Raw genomic sequence first — 24,226 nt, forward strand, 5'->3', positions numbered from 1 at the left:
GTGTAATGGTAGAAGAGGCCTATGCTCCGCCCATGTGAATACCCTTACGGTTGTGTGCTCTACAAATTGTGCACTAAAATTATATAATACTAATAACCACATAGTACGTGTGAATCTGTAACATTGACCTGTGTAAAACTTTGGACCTGCTCTAGAACTGGGGGTAGGTGTAGACTGCCCTGTACACCATAGCTCTCTAGCACACTCTAGTGAGCGTTCTTTTGGTCATAGTAGCAGAGAGACATCGATTGATGTACCTCAAAGTCGCACTAATAGATGAACATACAAATGCTCAGGACAGAGTAAAACCAAATGCTGCTTGTGCCAAAAAAGATATAAAGGAATTGGAGAAGGGGCAGAGAAGGGCGATGAAAATGATAAAAGGGATGGAACGACTTCCCTATGAGGAAAGGCTGAGAAGGTTAGGGCTCTTCAGCTTGGAGAAAAGGCGGCTGAGGGGTGATATGATAGAAGTCTACAAGATAATGAGCGGATTAGAGCGGACAGATGTGAAGCGTTTGTTTAACAATAATAGAACCAAAGGACACAAGATGAAGCTAGAATATGGTAGATTTAAAACAAACAGGAGAAAGTTTTTCTTTACTCAGCATGTAGTTGGACTCTGGAACTCGTTGCTGGAGAATGTGGTGGCAGCAGCTGGCCTTATGGAGTTTAAGGGGGGTTTGGACAGATTCCTGAAGGAAAAGTCCATTGAACATTATTAATTTTTTTTTTTTTTGGTGGGGGGGGGGGGGGGGGGGTGCCAGGTTCTTGAAGCCTGGATTGGCCGCTGTCGGAGACAGGATGCTGGGCTTGATGGAACATTGGTCTTTTCCCAGTATGTGCTTATGTTCTTATGTGTCAAATCTTCTGTTTCTGTACAGGTAATACAATGATGACCGTGACAGAATATATGGGAAACGGGGCGCTGGACTCGTTCCTCAGGGTAAGAGATTTTCATTTCACAAAACATCTAGGTATTATGGGAACTGTTTTTTTTTTACTTTATTTTTATCCATTTTCAATACTACACAGCAGCCAATCAACTTGTTACAGAATAGTGGAGGAGTGGCCTAGTGGTTAGGGTGATGGACTTTGGTCCTGGGGAACAGAGGAACTGAGTTCAATTCCTGGCACAGGCAGCTCTTTGTGACTCTGGGCAAGTCACTTAACCCTCCATTGCCTGCTGCATTGAGCCTGCCATGAGTGGGAAAGTACAGGGTATAAATGTAACAAAAAAAAAAATCAAAGACTCTTACATAAATTATAGGAATGGAATCAAAACAAGGAAAAGTCAAAATTGTTATAAGAATCTAATCAGTCCATTAGTAATGGAATATTATGGGAACTGATGGTTCATTCCTGCAGGGAGCCCTAAAGAGACCATGTTCCAACCTCTATTCACTTCCCCCAGTGCATGTGTGCCCCCCATCTCCATCCTCTCTTCTTTATCAAATCCTACATTGGTCAACCAGCCAGCCCTGGGCCTTTCTGACGTTCTAAGGCCAGTCTCATTTCTGCACCTGTTGTGCTTGATCTTGTGACCACATAGTGGCAGCTTTCGTAGAGCTGGGGGGGGGGGGGGGACCCTTATGGTGTCTTCTGTCTTTAAAAGAAAATACAACCACCAAAGATGATGAACCTTTTGAACTTCCTTCATTTTTAATTTTTCTAAAAGGGAGGAGAAAAAGACTCGGCAGTCACAGGTTAACGCTATGGAAACTGGGCACTGTTTAACCAAGTAAACTCTCACCAGCTTCCTTCTGACTCTCATCGGCAAAAACCTCCCAATAACTCTTTAATTTCTTCACAGTTCTCGCGGCAAACATGCAATCAAACATATAAACGGCAAGTGACCGTACTCGCTTGCAAATGCGCAGTACAGACTTCCCTCTCTGTCCCGCCTTCGCGTCAAGACGTCATGACGTCAGAGGGCGGAACAGAGAGGGAAACGACGTTGAATTGTCGGCTGCCGCCTGGAAAGGAGCATCGCGTGAACCACCCTCCCCCCTCCCCCCCATCCCTGCCGCCACTCCCGCCCCCCTCCGTATCGGGCCCCCTGCACTGACCTGACAGCGCCTCTCACCTCCATGTGGAAGCGCTACAGGCAGCAGCAGATCGCTCTGCTGCTGCCTGCAGCGCTTCCACACGGAGGTGAGAGGCGCTGTCAGGTCAGTGCAGGGGGCCCGGCACGGAGGGGGGAGGGAGCGGCGGCGATGAGGGTAGCTGGACATGGGGGGAGGGCAGGGGGGAGAGGCCATGGTTGCTGGACTTGGGGTGAGAGCAGGGCAGAGAGGAGGGTTGCTGGACATGGGGGGAGGGAGGAGGCCAAGGGAAAGAGGAGGGTTGCTGGATATGGGGGGGACGGGGTGAGGCCAGGGGAGAGAGGAGGGCTGCAAAACTCGCCCGTTTTTACGGGCTTAACGGCTAGTAAACCTGTATATCTGATCAGTTACACAGCAATAAAAAGCACAACTTAAATGTGATCCATCTTCAACCTGATCCCAACGGGGATGCATTTCACCATCATAGGTTTCTTCAAGGGAAATTGTGAATCTTATAATTATAATTTCTCGTCTTGCTGGATCCTTGCCGGTAAACATGAGGTATCAACAGCAAGATGAGAAATTGTAAGATTCACAGTTTCACATGGGGAAGTAAAGCCTAATGGCTTTAGGTTTTTTTTTTTTCTATAGCTGACCTCAACTTTCTCTCTTTTCTTCCCTGTGCAAATCCTAGAACTAGACCTGCCATTAGGCTGGGATTACTGTACCAATGCTCTCGGTTCAAAGACTTGCACAGGGGCACAACAAGTGTCTGAAGTTTGATGAAGTTTTATTTCTACAAGAGAGGAAACCAATAGGTGCTGTTGTTTAAAATTTTTGATTGATATGCAGGAGAGCAAGTAGGTGACCTTGACTTGTTATGAAGGGTCATGTTATTTCTGTTATGGGAACTCAAGGCTCCTATTAAACGGTTTATGGGGAATGTTCAGGCTCCTTTCCCTCTTTGGAAGTAAGGGGGGGGGGGGGGGAGATGATAATAAGGTTGATATTAGGTTTGGAGGGTTGGGGACATGAAGAAGCAGGTGAGGTATGTATAGGTTGGTGATGAGAGCTGTTGTACTGAGAGCTAATGATATTGGGGTAAGAATTGGTAATTGTTCAGTGCTGAATTGGTATTGCTGATATGTTCTGTTGCCCGGTAAAAAAAAATGATAATGCAGATCTGTTAAGATGACTTTGGAATGAGCTAAGGATTACAACATTTTGACTGTCTTGTGAAGGGGAGACTCGCTCTCTAAATCGTTAGCTTCTTGTCCTTGCAGAAACACGAGGGCCAGTTCACAGTGACCCAGCTGCTTGGAATGTTGTACGGCATCGCATCGGGCATGAAGCATCTGACGGAGATGGGCTACGTCCATAAAAGACTGGCAGCTCACAAAGTTCTGGTGAACAGCAACCTGCTCTGCAAAATAGCAGGCTTCCGCCAGCTGCAGGATGACAAGATGGAGGCTGTCTTCAGCATGATGGTAAGTTGCTTTGGGGCAAGAGGAAAAATAGTTGCTCTTCGTGGCTCTAAAAGTGAGAGGATTTTCAAATCTGACTGTATAGCGTCAACGAGTCTCACCCCTCGCCCTTTCCTGGTCTGCATCGTCACTGGTTCTCAGCCTACGGCTTTTCACCCAGGGGTTCTCAACCCAATCCTCAGGCCTCACTAAGTCGGTCAGCTTTTCAAGATATCCACAAATGAATATGCATGGGATAGATTTGCATACAACAAGTCAGTGTATGGAAATTTCTCTCGTGCATATTCATTGTCAAGATCATGAAAACTTGACTGGCTTGATGTATCCTGAGGATTGAGTTTTGAACCCACTGCTCTAAGTACTATGATCGCTTTCTCTCCCAACCAATGGGCAGGGAGTGGAGGATACAGGTGCATCAGCCATTATAACCCTGACAGCACTGGTTAATCTGTACAGGAAGGTGGTTTAAACTCTTTAATAGCAGTGATAACATCTGAACTAGTCTTCAGAGAAGGCTGGGGTAACATTCACAGCTGTTACAGGAAGGTAATGTGCATGAGGTAAGCTGCGTGGTGTGACTACAATTGAAACCAACAATGAAGGATCATGAGGAAGTTGGATATCTTTAGAAGTACCAGAAATTTCTAGGAAACTCGGCAGTATGGCACAGAAGAGGGATATCCTGAAAATCTGGTTACGTTATGTCGCTGGTATCCCTTGCCAGTCAAAGACTGTAACTGGACATATCTTAATCCTTCCTCTCCCTCTCTAAGTTCCCCCCCCCCCAATGGTCTTTCCCATACATGTACCTCAATATCACCTTGTTCACACCGGAATCGGCTAACGCCGTTTACGGTACTATGTAAGCCACATTGAGCCTGCAAAAAGGTGGGATACAAATGTAACAACTAAATAAATAAATTATTATTGGAACCAAGCAGAAAGACGACAAGGCCTGAAAAGTTCTTCTGCAGACATGTCAAACGCATGACTAATGATGGGCTGCTACAGCAGCTGCACATTTATGAATGGGCCGAACTAAACTATTTGTCTTTACTATTCTCCCAGTTTCTATTACTTTGGAGCCAAATTTACATTTTGTGATTAACCAGATGTTAAATTTAGAATGCTTATTGGATACTATGACTCGGGCCGCACAGAACTCCGCTGGCCATATGCTCGACATGCCTGTCCTAGTAGCAGAGGGGGGTCGTAGAGCTGCACTGTGACAGAACTTTAGCTATGCTTGAGATAGTAGAAGGCAGTGGTATGAACAGGGCCGATGTGCTGACGGAGAGGGCTTAGGCATAGAAATTATATACTTACCTACCCAACATGAAAGACAATCGGAGAGAAGGAATTGGGACTGGACAGACTGAATGCACCAACTAGTCTGTATTTGCCATCATTTGTGAATGTCACTGTTTTAGCCTGAGTTGGCCAAAATAAGTAGGGTACAGATGAATATGATAGATGCCACCTAAAGGTCATTAATATGTTTATAAATTCTGAAGACGTTAAAAAGAGGCATAAGATATTAACACATTGTAAAAGCAAAATAATTGTTTGAACAGTGCAACTGTTCTGATTCTTGAGTGCTCGGCCACTCGGAAGACTGGGCTCCTTGGGTGACTCTTCAATCCTGAACCCTTAGGATCCCAAAAATGATTTCATGAGCATGCAGCCGAAAAGTGCAAAGTCCATGAATGTTTGCCTCGGCCTTAATAAAATACGACATTATGATAAAATGTTTTATTTCTTTCTACTGCAAAAATGTTCACGTTTATTGCCCGATTCACACCCATTGAGTTATTCTAATAAATATAATTCTATTCCATAGTTACCCAGGCACCGAAACTAATGCAGATTCACCCAAACTCCATTATGTTGCCATGGAAACCAATACGTAGGTGCTAGAATCCGTAACCTCTCATATCGTATTCTTATGTAAACCATCACATTTTCATTCAGCTTGATGTGTTCACACTGGCTCGAATTGATTTTAATCTAAAATAATACATATTTCAAATGAAATGTGCATAATTGAACTCTGTGCATTGGTCTTTGATTCCCTCCTCCACCCCATACTGCCAGGGCATTTAGAGAGTACGATACAGTACCTTCATTTAGAGAATGATACGGGAACACACTTTGTCCCCTTGTTATTCTCTAAAAGCGCGAGACTGGCCTTAAACAGGCTCTTGTAACTAGATGGAACAGCATCCTATATAATAAAACGCACCTCCAACATTGTGAAGCTGACTGCATGGCTGAGGCATTCCTGCTCTCTGTATCCATCTCCTGAATTGACATCACGTACTTCCGGGTTTGTCACAAGCAGAAGTGACCAACCACACGAGGTTTCTCGGCTTCAGAATGTTGGAGGTGCATTTTATTATATAGGAAAGGAACTGACCAATCCTATTTAATAGAATGCACCTCCAACATTCTGAAGCTGACTGCATGGCTGAGGCATTTCTGCTCTCTGTATCCATCTCCTGAATTGACATCACATACTTCCGGGTTCGTCACAAGCAGAAGTGACCAATTACACGAGGTTTCTCGGCTTCAGAATGTTGGAGGTGCATTCTATTAAATAGGATTGGTCAGTTCCTTTCCTATATAATAAAATGCACCTCCAACATTCTGAAGCTGACTGCATGGCTGAGGCATTTCTGCTCTCTGTATCCAGGCTTCGGAGACCCAGAAAGTTACGGACACAGGTGGCCAGGTACTCGACGGTGGCTGCGGAGGTTTGGCGGCAGGAAGGCGGGCTCGAGAGGGTCGCGACAGGGGGGGGGGGCTCAGGAAATCCGGGGGGGAGGTTCCAATTCGGAGGGAGGAAGGCAGGGTGGGATGGGGGAAAAAAGCGATGGAGGGGTCTGGAACTGGGGGAAGGGGGGAACCTTGCTAGCGTCCGTTTCCTTCCTGCCTGAAACGGGCCTTTTCTACTAGTCCTATATAATAATTCTCACCTCCAACGTTCTATGCTTGGGACCGTGGCTCCCTGGCTGCAAGTGGTCTGCGAGGCAGACACGCACGGACGTCACTGACGTCAACACAGCTGATTCCAAGGCAAGGAACGCAGCGTGTTTCCCTACTCCTCCTACTGCCTCGGAATCAGCTGTCACCCCCCCCCCCCCCGCGCTACGGCCCCCTCAACCCACCCCCTCCCGCGAACCTGTCGATCCCCCCCCCCCCCCGGAACGCCGAAAACCGCACCCCCCCTCCCTCCGCTGTTGTGCACTACCTTCGGGTGGGTTCCTCAATCATCTTCTCAGAAAGTTTAACTCCGTGCGTCTGACGTCAGATGCACGCAGAGGAACTTCCAGACAAGATGATTGAAGAACCTACGGGAAGGGAAGAACAACACGGCGGCGGTGGCGGCAGTTTTCGCTCGCACGGGGGGGGGGGGGGGGGGAATGACAGGTTCGCGGAAGGGGGGGTTCGAGGGGGCCGTAGCACGGGGGGGTGGGGGAATTGCCTGCCTAAGGCCCGTTTCCTTGTCTACAGAAACGGGCCTTTTTTACTCGTTGTTCCATAAACGTCACTTAACATTCAATTTTCATTCTTTTGGAGGGGGCTGTTCCTCAGATGTTTTGCTCTCTGGGAATGTGTATTGTGAGGGATCCTGAGTTGTGGACTTTGATGGACTCGAGCCTTCCATTTCAATCTGGTTTCGGTACGACCTTCTCAAAGGTTCGGTTGCCTTGTGTTTTTACATCATTTGGGAAGATAATTGAATTGTCTTTCAGATCTGGGTGTAGAAAAGAATTAACACTGTGCAGTGGCTGATCAGGAAAAAAAAAAAGTGTCCGTTAAGAGTTGGAAATGTTCCTTGATGCCAGCAACAATGGATGAATCTGTTGCAGCAACAGTGAGAGATGATTGAGCACCTGAGCACGTGATGGAAGGATGTTGCAGATGACAGACAGGAGTCTGATCAGCAGAGAAGACTCTTGCTGACACATCAGAGGCAGACGAGACACGACTGATGTCATTTAAATCCAAAAGCAGCTTAGTTTTTTTTTTTTCAGTCATTGAATTCAGTTGCCAGTTACATATGTTAAGTTTTTACACATTCACACCAGCATCTTATTCTATATAGACTAGTAAAAAAGGCCCGTTTCTGACACAAATGAAACGGGTGCTAGCAAGGTTTTCCTCGGAGTGTGTATGTTTGAGAGAGTGTATGTGAGAGTGACTGTGTGTGAGAGAGAGAATGAATGTGCAAGTGTGTGTGTCAGTGAGTGAGTCTGGGTGTGAGTGTGTCTGTGAGAGAGAGAGTGTGTGTGTGAGAATGAGAGTCTGTGCAAGTGCGTGAGACAGTGTGAGAGAGAGAGTGTGTTTCACACAGATACAGTGTGTGTGAGACAGACTCTCTGTGAGACTGAGTGTGTGAGACCAAGAGAGTGTGTGAGTGACTGTGTGACACGTAGAGAGTGAATGCGATACAGTGTGAGACATAGAGTGTGTGAGAGTGAGAGCGAGAAAGACATTGACTGTGAGAGAGAGAGAGAGAGAGCGTGTGTGTGACAGAGATACCTCCCCCCCATCTCTGTGGTCAGGCCCCCCCCTCCCTCTCTCTGTCTGGTGTCAGGCCCCCCCCCCCTCTCTCTCTGGTGTCTGAGCGTTACTGTGCAGGACGCTGAGCTCTGGCTGTGCTTCAAGGAACTGACCAATCCTATTTAATGGAATGCACCTCCAACATTCTGAAGCCGACAAACCTCGTGTGGTTGGTCACTTCTGCTTGTGACGAACCCGGAAGTACGTGATGTCAATTCAGGAGATGGATACAGAGAGCAGGAATGCCTCACCCATGCAGTCAGCTTCAGAATGTTGGAGGTGCCTTTTATTATAGAGGATGCTGCTCCATCTAGTCACAAGAGCCTGTTTAAGGCCAGTCTCGAGCTTTTAGAGAATAACAAGGGGACAAAGTGTGTTCCCATATCATCCTCTAAATGAGGGTACTTTATCGTGCTCTCTAAATGCCCTGGGAGCTAAACCTGTGAGACTGCTGGGTGGTATGGGGTGGGGGAGGGAGTCAAAGACCATGCATAGAGTTCAGTTAGGCACATTACATTTCATTGCATTTGAAATATGTATTATTTTAGATTAAAATCAATTCGAGCCAGTGTGAACACATCAGGCTGAATGAAAATGTGATGGTTTACATAAGAATACGATATGAGAGGTTACGGATTCTAGCACCTACGTATTGGTTTCCATGGCAACATAATGGAGTTTGGGTGAATCTGCATTAGTTTCGGTGCCTGGGTAACTACGGAATAGAATTATATTTATTAGAATAACTCAATGGGTGTGAATCGGGCAATAAACGTGAACATTTTTGCAGTAGAAAGAAATAAAACATTTTATCATAATGTCGTATTTTATTAAGGCCGAGGCAAACATTCAGGGACTTTGCACTTTTCGGCTGCATGCTCATGAAATCATTTTTGGGATCCTAAGGGTTCAGGATTAAAGAGTCACCCAAGGAGCCCAGTCTTCCGAGTGGCCGAGCACTCAAGAATCAGAACAGTTGCACTGTTCAAACAATTATTTTGCTTTTACAATGTGTTAATATCTTATGCCTCTTTTTAACGTCTTCAGAATTTATAAGCATATTAATGACCTTTAGGTGGCAGCTATCATATTCATCTGTACCCTACTTATTTTGGCCAACTCGGGCTAAAATAGTGACATTCACAAATGATGGCAAATACAGGCTAGTTGGTATATCCAGTCTGTCCAGTCCCAATTCCTTCTCTCTAATCTAGATCTTAGATAGAGATCTATCTAGTTCTTGATTTATCTAGATCTTAGATCGAGATCTATCTTGTTCGATCTAGATCTGTCTAGAAAGCTATTGATTTAGAGTTAGATCCATCAAGATCTAGTGCTATCTAGCTCTAGATAGAGATATATTATATATAAATAAATAGATATACATAATTATATATATAGCTAGAGAGATCAAAGACTTCCTCCCCCATTATAGCTCCATGTGCCTTTCTTTTTTTATGGCAGAGGGTGGGGGAGGCATCTGGAGCTATAATATGCCTCCCCCCACTCTCTGCCATAAGAAAATATTTTAGGGGAACAGGATAAAATCATACTCTCTTGCCCGATGACGCTGTTTTTCAAATCTGCTTGGTTTTTCATTTCAGGGTGGGAAGAGCTCTGTACTGTGGACCGCTCCAGAAGCCATCCAGTACCAGCGATTCAGTAGTGCCAGCGACGTCTGGAGTTTTGGGATAGTGATGTGGGAAGTGATGTCCTATGCAGAAAGGCCTTACTGGGACATGTCCAATCAAGATGTGAGTTATGTGTTAACACAGCTCATTTGGATCGGATACAGCGATGTGCAGCCTTTGCTGATCGTCTTACGATGAGCCACAAAGTCGGTGTCTACTGCTATGCAGCGATAGTTAACCTGGTTATCACCACAGACTGCTAAGCTCGAAACTGGATATTTTATGGGTGGTCAGAGGGCAGGGTCAGCTCTTAACCACATAACCACCTATGTTTAACAGTCAGTCCTATCTTTTTGAAATGTCACTTAGGTGGTTAAGCACTGAATATCGCACTTAACAGTATAAGCGATAGCTGGCCTCATCCAACAACTAATTCTCCAGCACGGAGCTTAGGAAAAAGCACATACGTGTTTGTGGTTGTGAAATGCAATATGAATGAATGTCCACAAATGCTTGCAGTCTCTTGGTTAAGATATCGTAGGAGCAATGCTCATTATTTATATATTATTAGGAAAAACCACATGATGCCATCTCCATATCTGTGTTGAAGGCTGATCCCCCACCACTGACCTGCATTTCATTCTCCCAGGTTATCAAGGCAATAGAAGACGGATTCCGCCTTCCTTCCCCCATGAACTGTCCGGCTGCCCTTCATCAGCTAATGTTGGACTGCTGGCAGAGAGACCGAAGCAGCAGGCCCAAATTTTCACAGATCCACAGTATTCTAACCAAAATGGTTCAGAATCCAGAAAATACTAAGTTTGGAACTTCCACTTGTCCAAGGTAAAAAAAAAAAAAAATTCCCCTAAAGCATCGTTTTGTCTTTTTTTAAAAAGTGAAGGAGTGGCCTAGTGGTTAAGGTGGTGGACTTTGGTCCTGGGGAACTGAGGAACTGAGTTCGATTCCCACTTCAGGCACAGGCAGCTCCTTGTGACTCTGGGCAAGTCACTTAACCCTCCATTGCCCCATGTAAGCCGCATTGAGCCTGCCATGAGTGGGAAAGCGCGGGGTACAAATGTAACAAAAATAAAATAGATACTATTGGAGATTCTACATGGAATGTTGCTATTCCACTAGCAACATTCCATGTAGAAGGCTGCGCTTCTGTTTCTGGGAGTCTGACGTCCTGCACGTACGTGCAGGACGTCAGACTCACAGAAGCAGAAGCCTGTGCGGCCACATTGGTGATCTGCAAGGGCCGACTTCTACATGGAATGTTGCTATTCCATTAGCAACATTCCATGTAGAATCTCAAATAGTAGCAACAGTGGAGGAGTGGCCTAGTGGTTAGGGTGGTGGACTTTGGTCCTGGGGAACTGAGGAACTGAGTTCGATTCCCATTCCCACTTCAGGCACAGGCAGCTCCTTGTGACTCTGGGCAAGTCACTTAACCCTCCATTGCCCCATGTAAGCCGCATTGAGCCTGCCATGAGTAGGAAAGCGCAGGGTACAAATGTAACAAAAATAAAATTAAAATAAAAAACTGTAAATCTTTGGAAGGTTTTTCTATCCACAGAACAGGTTATCACACCGTCCCAAAGTAAAATGAGCCATGCAGCGATGATCTTATGAAATTCCACCACTCTGAGAGAGGGAGGCGTGAATGTAGATTGGATAAGTTGTATTATTAAAGGATAGTGGAATCAGATAGGAATGGATATTTTCTCTCCTGCTATATAACAGCCTGGAAAGGTTAGTGGAAGGCTCCCTATTGAGCAGGAAACACAAAACCTGTAAAGGAATTAACGGAAGTCCAGGGCAGGCACAGTGAACCACTAGTTCTAAGGAAGCGAGAGGATCTCTGACACTGCACCAGGAATGAAATCGGCCAGACTAGCCGGGACCTTCTGGTCGTTGAATTTGGTGTTCACATTTTAAAATCTAAAGGGCTTCATTTCCTAATGTGCATTAGGAAAAGGGCTTGCATTAAATCACATTCATGCATGCTGATAAACGAGTTCCCAGCGGCGCAATTTCTTCCTAAATCTTACCCCTCAAAAATAGGCAGTCCTGAGGATGTGGTTTGTATGGGGAAAGGAAGGTAGGCAGTAAATCCTAGGTGCAATTTTTGCAGGCTCAAATCTAGCCAGCCAGTTTCATATTTCAGCCTGTTTTTAACTCCAGCCTCACCTGCTCTGGGCTGAAGCGACTTCTCCAAAACTCTGTGGAAGGTGCTGTCCAAGGTGCTGAAATGAGTGACCTGCTAATTGAGATGGACTGGGAGCTCATTTTATAATAGCGCACCTCTTTGAAAAATAAAAAAGTTTTAATAAAGTAACATAGGCATCTTTGTGACTTTGTTAAAATAGATTCTCAGAACCACCCCCCCCCCCCCCCCAATAGCTCAGAAATTCTTACCTGCTCCAAAGAAGATTTAAATGTCTGCATACGTTCTTATTTTATAAAACATCCGTGCACTGCACATCACAGTTTTCCTGTGGGTGGCGGCTGGGAACAACCGGGGTAATTCCTGTGCACGGAGATCATTAAAGTGCAGGAGCTCCTTTGAGAGCACACACATGCATGTGTATAATAGCAATTTTCCACACGTAAAACATGCTTAAAACCTGGAGCAGATGCTTCATAGAAAATTACACTCATTATACGTTGTTAGCAAGGGGTAGTGTTGTGCGTCTGCTGTGTGGGTTCAGTTGCCAACTTAAGACCTCCATAGCCCAGTTCAGAATGAGTTGTCTGCGTTGCGTGATGTGGGAACGTTGAACGTGCTGCCTGGTCCAAGCAGCTCTTTCAGACAGAGCGAAGACGATTCTCGACTCTGTGAGTAATTTAGGGAAATGTGAAAGCTGCAGAGAGGCGTATTTTCAAAGCACTTAAGATTTACAAAGTTGCACAGTAACCTGTGGAACTTTGTAAGTCTACGCGGTTTGAAAATGAGTCCCAAAGTGTCCTCATTACATGACTCATACTCATTGCTTTGGGGCTCCGACCCCCTCTGGAGGTAACCTGTCCAGTATTTTTAGAGATGCTCAGGAAATGGACAATGGAATGGAACAGCCAAGCCGAGAGTGGTGTAGAGACTCTGCTGCCATATATCTGTTCACTCAGGCCCTACGTCATTGAGTTATCCCTACTACTACTAACATTTATATAGCGCTACCAGCCGCACGCAGCGCTGAACACTTGACATAGAGACAGTCCCTGCTCAAAGAGCCTACAATCTAAGTAAAACAGACAGACAAGACATTACGGGCAAGGGAATTACAGGGTAAAGAGGAACAGGGAAGGAGGAGGGCAAATGAGTAACGGTTAGGGGCCAAAGCTAGACGTATGGGTTCGGGAAGTCGGTTCCAGGCATAAGGTGCCGCGAGATAAAAGGAACGAAGTCTGGAGTTAGCGGGGGAGGAGAAAGGGGACGACAAGAGAGATTTGTTCAGAGAGCGGAGTTGACGGGGAGGAGTGTAGAGCTCCTGGGCAGAACAAGCAGCTTACTGGATGGGCCATGCGGGTCTTTTTCTGCCGTCATCTACTATGTTACTATGATGCAGCCACCTTTTATGTACAGGTCTTCCTTGTCTAGATTTGCAGCTTATTTAAATGACTTCTAGCATAATATTAATTTCCACTGTGTCTTCAGTTGTCTTCTCTGGGGCAGCGACCTTATTGTTGTCAGTCTGTTGCTGGGTAACATATTCCTATTTATAATACTACTACTACCACTTAACATTTCTAGAGCGCTACTAGGGTTACGCAGCGCTGTACAACATAAACAAAGAAGGACGGTCCCTGCTCAAAGGAGCTTACAATCTAAAGAACGAAATGTCAAGTTGGGCAGTCTAGATTTCCTGGGTAGAGGTGTAGAGGCTAGGTGCCGAAAGCGACATTGAAGAGGTGGGCTTTAAGCAGAGATTTGAAGATGGGGAGGGAGGGGGCCTGACGTATGGGCTCGGGGAGTTTGTTCCACGCGTGGGGTGAGGCGAGGCAGAAAGGGCGGAGCCTGGAGTTGGCGGTGGTGGAGAAGGGTACTGAAAGGAGGGATTTGTCTTGAGAGCGGAGGTTACGGGTAGGAACGTAAGGGGAGATGAGGATTGAGAGGTAGGGAGGGGCTGCAGATCGAGTACATTTGTGTACATAATAGACATGCAAGTTTTCTTTTGTAGATACCTGAAGATGATTTACCCCCCCCCCCCCCTTCCTCAGCTTCCCTCTTACTCCACCCTAGGATATATGAACACTGCCTCAACCCCCACCCCCAAATGAATCCACCACTAACCAGAAGGATAGTGCACAACCCTGCTACTGAACCACTAGGCATGGCACTAGCTCCCTCCCCCCCCCCATCTTAACATTCAAGGGATCCATTAATATTCTGTCTCATGCAGTGATTCTGTTTCCTCTACTCAGGGCTCCTGGCACATCGATCCCCCTCGTGGAGCGAACTTTCACTGCCTTCCCTTCTTTCAGTTCCGTGAGCGAGTGGTTAGAGGCTATCGAGATGGGAAAGTATAAAGACAATTTCACAGCTGCAGGGTACTGCTATCTGGAGTCCGTGGCAAGGATGACAGTCCAGTAAGTAAAAGATGCAGGACATCAAAGTGCTTATTTGAGACGGTGCTACTCCGGTTTTAGATGTGCATAAACTAGAATTTGGATTTTTATATTGCATGAACCTAGGGCTGCACATTTAATGTGATTAACACGTTAGATGTTTAACTCGCAAAATTTTTAACTAGTTAACATGTACCTTTCCCACCCAAAAACATTCTTACCTCTCTGGCACTCTCCTCTCCCCTCTGTGGCTCCTTCTCCTTGCGGCCGCTGCACTCAAAGCATCTGCGTGTCACCTGGCTCCAAGTCTCTCTCTAAAACAGGAAGTTCTGTCAGAGGAGGTGGAACTTCCTGTTATAGAGAGGCTACAGCATGGATGACAGCGGGCTTTCAGTGCAGCGGCTCTGAGGAGCAGGGAGAAGGGGCTGCCAGAGGTGCTGGAGAGGTAAGAAGAGGTGCTGCTGCCTGAAAAAAAAGGGAGAAAGGAAGATGCGGACCATGATGGGGGGGAGGGGGAACTGTGGCAGGAGAAAGAGGAGGAGAACAACCAGAGATGAGGGGGACAATGGTGGGAGAAAGAGGAAAAGAGCCAGATAAGTGGGGGGGGGGGGGGGGGGAGGCAGCAGAAAGATAAGAAGAGCGGGGGAGTGGGAGAGGAGGGGGGACACAACGGAATAAAGAGGAGAAAAGCAAGAGATGCAGGGGGGGTGATAGAGAGAGAGATGCAGTTGGGGGGGGGCACCTGACAGGTAAGAAGAGGTGCGAGGAAAAAAAAGAGAGAGAAAGAAAGTGGGGAGACGGACAGATGCTAGAAATAGGGGATGGAAAAATCAAAGAAGGTAGAAAGTGCCCATAGAAGGGGAGGGGGAGATGGAATGCAATGTGTGTTTGTGTTTAGGATCAATTAAAAAAAAATGTAAACAAGGATGGGGCTGATTTTCAAAGCACTTAGTAATCTATGAAACTTTGTAAGTCTAAGTGCTGTGAAAATACTCCTCCACGTGTACAGGCTAAATTTATTTCAACTCCCTCACATTTGGATCATGTGTTTAATCACACAATTAAAAATCTGAAATGATGGACAGCCCTACATGAGCCTCTGCAAACCCTGAGTTTACACATCTAAAAGCATTGCATATGGCAAGGGAGAATGGCCTGGGCAGATTTTAGGCCCCACCCTAATCTTTCCCCATTTCACAAGGGGAGTGAGTGCATGTCTGTCCAAAAATATTCTGCACCACTTCCCAAATCCAGCTGTTTCACCTAGATGTTCTGGGTAACAGCTGTAAATCCCAACCTGGATCTAAGAACGTTTAAATACATAATGTATTAAAGCACTTCTACTGAGCAGCACTCCATTGCAGGAAATGACCTCCCATAATCCCTTACAGGCAGATGATCAAAAGCCCGCGCTCTAAAATAGCGCTAGAACAGCGCGGGGCGCTATTAGACCTATGATCACAGATAATGCATGCAAATTTAAGCAGCGCAATTATCTCTGATCATGGGGTAGAAGTGCGGGCAAATTGTGCCTCGCATGCGCTCAGCACAATCCTCCCGCACTTGTTTGACAGGTCTGGGCTGTCAAAAGTCCAAACCTGTCGAACACAGGGGCTGGAGGTCCATAGGACCACCAGGCCCTGACTACTCCTGCCCCAAGCAACGGGGGTTGGAGGTCCAGCGGACTTCCGGTCCCCCCTGACGATCCCCCCCCCCCCCAGGTTCAGGGAGGGCTGGAGATCTGGTGGGTCTCCAGCCCCCTCCCCAAACCCCAAGAAAATGGTCCCTGGTGGTCCAGTAGCCACTGGCCAACCCCCCCCCCCCCTCCAGTGGTTACTGCCCTCCCCCCACCCACCCTCCAAACAGCAAAACTGGCAAGGGATACTAGACTCCAATAGCTTCAGTTTAGAAACAACTGTTTATCAATGGGGGGAGGGGGGATAGGGACACATAATTTAGGGCCCCTTTTACTAAGTGGTGGTAAGCCAAATGCGGACTTACCACTCGCTAAACTGGAAGTAACTTCCCACCCCTAGTGCACCGTCGTAACAAAAATATATTTATTTTTGTAGCACCGGACTGTACCTAGCTATAATCCCGGTTACCGCTGGGTTAACACGGGAGCCCTTACCGCCACCTCAATGGGTGGCAATAAGAGCTTCCCCCTCCTCCCCCCCTCCGAAATGGTCGCATGGCAAGTGCTTTACTTGCCGCGTGGCCATTTCCCGCAGTAAAAGGGGGCCTGGGCGCATGTAAAAAAAAAACCATGTGCCGACACCAGCACAGGCCCCCTTTTGCTGCAGCTTGGTAAAAGGGGGGGGGCTCATTTTTCTAAAATGGGATTCTTCTGCTCTGTAACTGGTGTATAAATGTTCATTTTCCATGTATTTTAGAACAGACTGGACAGTGGCAGATCCTGCTTTTAAATACCAACTGAACTTAAGGCGTCCCTGAACTGTTGTGTTATGTCAGCACTTGTATTCCGCCTATACTTAATCGATTTCAGTTTGTTGTTTCTAAAAATCTTCTTCTAAACAGGTCAGGAGAAGGGTTTAATTTGTTTTTAAAGGTCTAGCAATATTTTTTGGGGTGGGGTGGGGATGCTTACATCAGACGATGCACTTGATCATTCTGTAAGTAGACTTTTTGTGAAGATCAGTTTTGCATTGCAGCACTTCCCAAGTTCATGTATTTTAAGATGTCTCAAACTGAACAGTTGTTCTTTGATTATTAATTGGCTGGAGCAAAATGTTTCTAAAAGGTACTTAAGAAATAACTCTGCATTTCATTGTAGCAGCAGCTGAGTACCAGATGGCCCTGGCAAGCTGCTGTTTTTAATTTCTGATGAGGTATTTAACATCCAAAACTTGTTTCTAGTGATGGAATATTATTAAACAAAAAATGTTCTTAGGAAGGGACTCCTTTTCGAAACAGAAAAATGTCCAAAAAGCTGCACAGAGTGGCAGATGGATTTTTTTTTTAACGTACAAAATTGCTATTTTCCAAACCCATTTTTAATGACTTTGCTATGCAGTTTGTCTGCAGTGCATTCAAAACAAGGGGCATGTTGGGGGGCGGGGTTTAGGCATTCCCAGAACATAATGGAATAATGCAAAAATGTCCAGGGCTAAAAGTTAGATGTTTTGGTCTAGACCTTTTCAATCATGATTAAGTGACCAAAAGGTGCCCTCTAAATGACCACTGGAAGGATTGGCATGACCCCTTTACTCCCCCAGTGGTCACAGAACTGGCCACAACATCTCAAGCTGTACTGTATCTTTCACATCTTTGGGGGTGGGAGGGATTCAATCAGAGCAGCAAGCAGGTCCCTGGCATAGCCTAGTATTTTGTGCATTGTACTGTAGAGAAGGAGACTCAGACCCATATCCCACTCTTACACTTGAGGTAGAAAGTGTGAGCCCTGTAAAATCCCCCAAAACCCTACTGTACTCACATATAAGTGACACTTGCAGCCATCAGGGCTACTGTAGTGGTGTGTAGTTGGGTACAGCAGGTTTTTGATGGGTTTTGGAGGGCTCACCGTACAATATAAATGGGTAAAGGTGAGATGTGTACCTGGGACCTTCTACGTCAAGTCCACTGCATTGCCCCCTAGGGTGTCCCACTGCTCTGCTGGGATTCACTCTACTAAGAATGCTGGCACCCATACATCTCAATGGCTTGTTTGTGTGGGTTTTCCCCTTGGACTTTTTGTTTTCCTCCGATAATGATTGTTAAAAAAAAAAAAAAGCCACACTGAGCACAAAAAGTCAAGGAAATGGCAGTTTCAAACCAGAAAAATGTTTGTTTGCCACTTGATTTTTGGATATTTACAGCAAAACGTCCAAAATTGAATTTAGACTTCATGTCGAAAATGCCTCTCCACATCGTGTTAACAAGGGAAAGGAGTATGGTAATCAAAATTCTACTCACAGTTGGTACTGGATAAGAATTCATGTCTTTGTCGTTTTCTAGAGATGTTATGAGTCTGGGGATCGCATCTATGGAACACCAGAAGACAATTCTGAGTGGTATTCAGACTTTGAGGTCCCAGGTTGTACAGATGCACGGGCGTGGTGTACAGGTATAACCCTTTGGCCCTTTCAGATGGGCCGGCTAAGACTTGAAGCTGGAGATCCTCGTGGAGAGAGTACACCGGGGCCCCCCGTTATCTGGGCAAGGAACTGGAACAGGTGAATTATACCTGCAAAGAGAGAAAAGGGCGCAAAGACATTCCGCTCATTTCAGAAATGCATTGGAAATCCACATCCTGGCATGGCCCCCAGCGTGCCAGGACGGCTCTGATTCTCTCCATCAAAGGTACTCCCGAATCGTAAAGGACTCTACATTTGCACAATACTTAGGGATACAGGGTGCACCGTTTTTAAAATGAAGTACACAAAACGCAGCCTCTCGACGCTCACCTTGTGTATTTTTATAAAAGAAACATTGGGGGAGTCTGCAATTTTTTTTTTTTTTTAATTTTCTAGAGAGTGAATGCAATGGTCTGTTTGTTGCCTAATATGTTTAATGTGGGCTGGAAGTCGTCCATAGGGTGCTGAAAAGAACTTGGGAGTCAAACAAAGTTACTGTATCTATTTCAGTCATTTATTCTAATTCAGTATCAGGAGTGTTCTGTCTTTTTCTGAAGTCCCCCCCTCCCCCCACCCGCCTTTAAAGTGCCATGTAAAAGGTGAACTTTTGAGGCTTAACAGACAAAACCTTTTCCAAAAGTTGAATTCATGAGGAAAAACAGGGTTTGAGCCTTAGCGAGATGGGAACGGATTAATTCGATTTGCACTAAGGGGGGGGGGGGGGGGGGGAGTCATTTGTAACCGAGCAAGCCGTTTTCTGGTGCATTTTCAAAACAAAATGTGTGCAAACTTCTGTTTATGAAAATAGTCCTGGAGAATTCTATTTTCACCTGCCCTTCGCAGTGCACAATTTTTCTAGGCTAATTTATATTACATGCATATTTTTAAAAATATCTATGAAGGCAAGCCCCTTCCCACCCTTCTCCCAGCAAATGCTGCTGCTCAGTTATCAAGTTGCACAGATAGAGGCTGAACATATGTATCATTACATGCATATTGGACAGGTGGTTTTGTTAAAAAAAAACCCACATTTCTCTGGATAAAGCATTTTATATACGGAAATAAATTTAATTATGCCCCTTAGTGTATAAGTATTGATGCGTGCAGTAGATGAGAGTCACGGCAGAGCTAGACTTGGTACAGTGTGTCCAATAATGTAGGGAAAGTGACAGAGAACCAACAATTTATTAGAAAACCAGATCCAATGGACTCGAGACGGTCTGTGTTTTGGCAAAAGTATGCCTGCTTCAGGAATCGGTATCTTTGTAAGTGACATCTGTGGTCTCACAAAAACGAAAAGAGATGGCTCAAGCCAGTGACATTCGGGTAGATTCAGGTGATCGCGACAACGCACGAGTCGGCTTAGCCAGTGCGGGAGAAAGTGTCGTGAATGTTCAGTGGGGGACAGAGCCTCCCCTCTAGAGTCACAGCCAGTCTGCCTGAGGGGAACTAGGAAATACCCTTTCTGAAGAGGTGGTTCACAGGAATTTTAGTTCCATGGTGTCAGGCAGGGGATCCTGAGCAGCTCCATTGAGTTTGGTTATCAGGGCCGCCGAGGGGGGGGGGGGGCAGGAGGGACAAAATTCCCCGGGGTCAGGCTGCCGGCACTGCAGCTCCCAGTCTCACCTGCCTGCCTCCTCGGCTCCGGGCCCCCTGCATTCGAAGCGGCAGTCACAGATTGCCTCCCTTCGGGCCTTCCCTCCCTGTGTCCCGCCCTCGTGGAAACCGGAAGTTACATCAGACGAGGGTGGGACACAGGGAGGGAAGGCCAGAAGAGAGGGGATCTGCGACTGCCACTTTGAATGCAGGGGGCCCGGAGCCATAGAGGAGGCAGGTGAGACCGGGGACTACAGCGGCAGTAGCGGGGGGGGGGGGGGGGGGGGGGGGGGGGGGAGTGAGGGGGGTGGCAGCGGCGGGGGCCCCAGGCCTGGCCTCGGCCTAGTCTCTCGGCGGCCCTGTTGGTTATGAAGCATAGCTGTACATGCCTGAGCTAGGTTACTGCTCTACAGGATTGGGCAGGGTGTCAATACAACACATTCACCTAAAAAGACCAGTAGTACCTACTGGTATCGCAGGCAGCACCCCTCACTTTTAGCACCCCTTGCTTTTCTTTGGAGCTGCAGACAGATGTGTGAACCACCTGTTACTGACACCTCCCAGAAAAAAAAACCAGGAATGATTTAATAGAGGAAATGCAAGAAATTTAGAACTTACATCAACTGAGTTCTGTACCCACAGTGAAAGGGCATTGTGAAGAAATTAGCAGTCTGGACTTCAGCGCTGGGCTTATTCACGCTGTGTATTTTATTAAAAATCGGGTCGGTACAGGAAACCCTTCTCGGTATGTAGAATTATGTATTTAGCTGCTGTTTTCCCAGAGCAGTCCCCGTCAAATAAAGAAGTTTCATAATTCACTGGCCCCCGCCATGCTCTGTTGAAAATTCACATGTTGAATTCATCTTCCAATTAATATACTTTTTATTACAGATTGTGAGCCTACTAGGGACAAAGGAAGTACCTAAACTGCTTTGGTAGCACAGAAAGGAGGTACATCAAGTCCATGACCCCTTTACCCTTTGAATGGATGCACTGCTTACCCCCAGCACTTCCATAAGACTCCTGGATGTGGTTATTTCTCCATGAGTCACCCTACAAAAAACATAACATGCTGATCATTTTCCATTGTAATACGTATGTTTAAAAAAAGGGGGGGGACTTCCTGGCCGGGCCTAGACTGACCTTCATTAACCCTAATCAACTTCTCTTTAAAAGCCGCCTCCTTTGAGTTTCCATCTCCAATTTTTCATGAACTTTTGCAACTTACTGTACAATGAAATAAACTTAATAGTGAAAGTAGTAATTTGCCACTCTTATGTGCATTAAACCTAAATCAAATCCCAGCAGCCACATACAGCCACGTCGGGGACTAGACTAGTGAGCAGGTACGTTTATTGACCATTTGCCATACTGCCTAATGGGTGAACACACAAGACAGTGTACAGCAAAGGTCCTTAAATCCAGTCCTGGAGGTCCACAACCCAGCCTGGTTTTCAGGATTTCCACAGTGGATATATATATGTGAGATATATTTGCAGCAATGGAAGCACTGAATGCAAAGAGATCTCTTCCCCCTCCCCCCCCCCCACTAACCCCAAAACAGAAAAACTGGCTACGTAATTTCATAAAGTCCAACATGGTTATGGTGGGCATCCCTTATTAAGAGAGCACTAGTTAACTTTGTGGTGATATTTCCAAAAATACTTAATACATTGTCATGTGGGGCCATGGGGAGAGCAGTTATACACTGCAACATCCCTAACTTGTACAGACCAAACCAACTGAAGATACCTCCGAGAGGATGTGCTTGTTACTGCAAGAGTTTGAGTCCTGCCTAGGCGAGAGCAGCCTGCTCTTCCCCTGAATGAATCAGATCTTGGCTATTGTCCACGCTGGAACCAGGGGCGTAGCCAAACACCCAATTTTGGGTGGGCCTGTACCCAAGATGAGTGGGCAGAAGAACCCCGCCCTGGTCTCTCCTTCTCTCGCCTGCAGGCCATACGGTCTCTGAAACATCCCCCCATCTCCCGCATACCTTTTAAATGGCAGATTTTCACCCGCATCGAGCAGCAACTGATACCTACTGCTTGCACTGGCCCCACAGCCTCCCCTCTGACATATTCCTGCCTATGCAGAAACGGGAAGTTGCATCAGTGGGAAGGCTACGGGCCCAACATTAGCAGGCAAAGATCTGCTATTTACAAGGTATGCAGGAGGGACAGTTGTTGAGAGTTTGCAGCTGGTGGGGCTCGGGAATCCCTGCCAGCCTGAGCCTAAAGTGGATGGGCCTGGGCCCACCCAGGCCCACCCTTGGCTACGCCACTGGCTGGAACATTATCTTTATAGACTTAACTTTTGGTAAAAATACTGTAGTACATTCCGAATCGAAGTATGGGAGACAGACTATTCACCTGTTGTTATTAGTCACTACGATCCTCTCGTGCAAATGGTGCTGCTTTCACAACCAGATTGGCGGTCAAGTCCTGTATTTTCACAGTTTTTCAGCCCTATTCTTTATACAGCTCAGGGACACCCCCCCCCCCCCCCCCCCCCCTCTTGTGCAGATCAGAATACCTTCACTTAAGGCAGGCGTGTGAAATGGCTCCAGTTTCTTAAAATGTTTTGTTTCCTTGGATTTTCCAAAGCATTGTCCGTTTACTTCTTACAGTAGAAAGTGCAATAATTAAAATAAGGCCGCACCCTCTTCCTTCCCCTATTTACTAGAACCAAAAATGTCTTGTTAGAATACATCTACGAAATGCTAGGAGTTGATATTTTTAAAATGTGCTGCATTTTTAAAAAAAAGTAAAACAGTAAAATAAAAGTTAGTCATGCTAGTGGGGGGGGAGGGAGTTATAGTCGCAATACTAGCATTTAAATATGTTTAGCAGCACTGTATATAATATATATATAGAGAGAGAGAGCTGCAACAGTGGCGCTGACATCCTTTGAATTAATTCATGTAATACGAACTCTTATAACCTGTAACTTTCCTCAGTCATACAGCACAGGGTTCAAAAATATGTAACAATACAAATAATTCCCCCCCCCCCCCCCATCAACCCAACCTACTGATTCCCAATCACTGTACATAATAATGAGCAAAAGGCCATTGGGTAGAGATTCGGCTGGCAGCGATCAGTTTGTTTGTTTTTTAAACACTGACCATGTCTGGCTAAAGTAACCCTGGATCATCAACGCTGGGCCACGTGCAGGCCTACTACTACTACTACTTAACATTTCTAGAGCGCTACTAGGGTTACGCAGCGCTGTACAATTTAACAAAGAAGGACAGACCCTGCTCAAAGGAGCTTACAATCTAAAGGACGAAATGTCAAGTTGGGGCAGTCTAGATTTCCTGCGTAGAGGTGTAGTGGTTAGGTGCCGAAGGCGACATTGAAGAGGTGGGCTTTGAGCAATGATTTGAAGATGGGCGGGGAGGGGTCCTGGCGTATGGGCTCAGGGAGTTTATTCCAAGCATGGCCTCAGTACTGAAGAGCCAGGGTTAAATGGCCTCTGGGAGCTTATGCGGGTGCCGGACAGTATTCAGCCAGGGTCTGCATTAGAAAGTTATACGGGCCTTGGCTGAATGTCAGTAGTGAACCGCTTAACTTTTTTTTAAAATTTCCTCCTTCCCCCAATCCCACACCAGTAAGTGCCCCCTCCCCCCCCTGGAACATACCTCCAACTCCCACCTCCCCCTGGGCCTACCTGTATCCCTGGTGGTCCAGTGGGAGGGGGGGGGGGTCCTTGGGGGCAAGAGTGAATGAAGCCCACATGCTCTTGCCCCTCGCAGCTGCGTTTGGAGAATGGCTGCAGTGACCTCTTGTGGTGGCTCACAGTACTGTCCTACCTTGCCACCCGCATTACGGCCAGGTCCTCCCCGATACCACCCCCACATTTTTATGGGCCGGGTCCGAGTAGAGATTCAGCGGTGCTGCTGAATATCAATGGTTGGAGAGCCCCAGGCAATTTAAGTGGGCCGGAGCCTCTCTGGCCCCCTTAAATCATTTAAAAAATTGGTCAACGGGTTTTTTTAATTTTCTTTTAACTGTTTCAGAAAAGTTATCTATATAAATAATTCTCACCTCAAACATTCTGAAGCTCACTCTGTGCCAGGGAAACACTGGAGCCGTGCACTACCACTCACTGTCAGTGAGGCACCACTCACTCTCACTGATAGCCCCACCCTCAGCCACGCCCCTTCCGCACATAATTCCCTACCTGAACGTTCTAATGAAGCTGCAACTTCCGGTTTGTGAGGCGACATAGCCTGGTTGAGT

The 24,226-nt window shown here is 46.3% G+C and overlaps 1 protein-coding gene across 1 annotated transcript in view; it reads left to right on the forward strand.

Moving 5' to 3' along the window:
- The window catches only part of LOC115481022 (ephrin type-A receptor 7-like), a 150,578-nt gene extending 132,196 nt beyond the window's left edge, over positions 1-18,382 (forward strand). The window contains 6 exon segments of the mRNA XM_030220006.1: positions 885-946; positions 3,329-3,532; positions 9,700-9,849; positions 10,376-10,569; positions 14,149-14,313; positions 18,268-18,382. Of these exon segments, the coding sequence (XP_030075866.1) occupies positions 885-946; positions 3,329-3,532; positions 9,700-9,849; positions 10,376-10,569; positions 14,149-14,313; positions 18,268-18,382 (890 nt within the window).
- The last annotated feature ends 5,844 nt before the right edge of the window (positions 18,383-24,226 follow it).

Source organism: Microcaecilia unicolor, chromosome 11, assembly GCF_901765095.1.
Source record: "Microcaecilia unicolor chromosome 11, aMicUni1.1, whole genome shotgun sequence".
Lineage (NCBI taxonomy): Eukaryota > Metazoa > Chordata > Amphibia > Gymnophiona > Siphonopidae > Microcaecilia > Microcaecilia unicolor.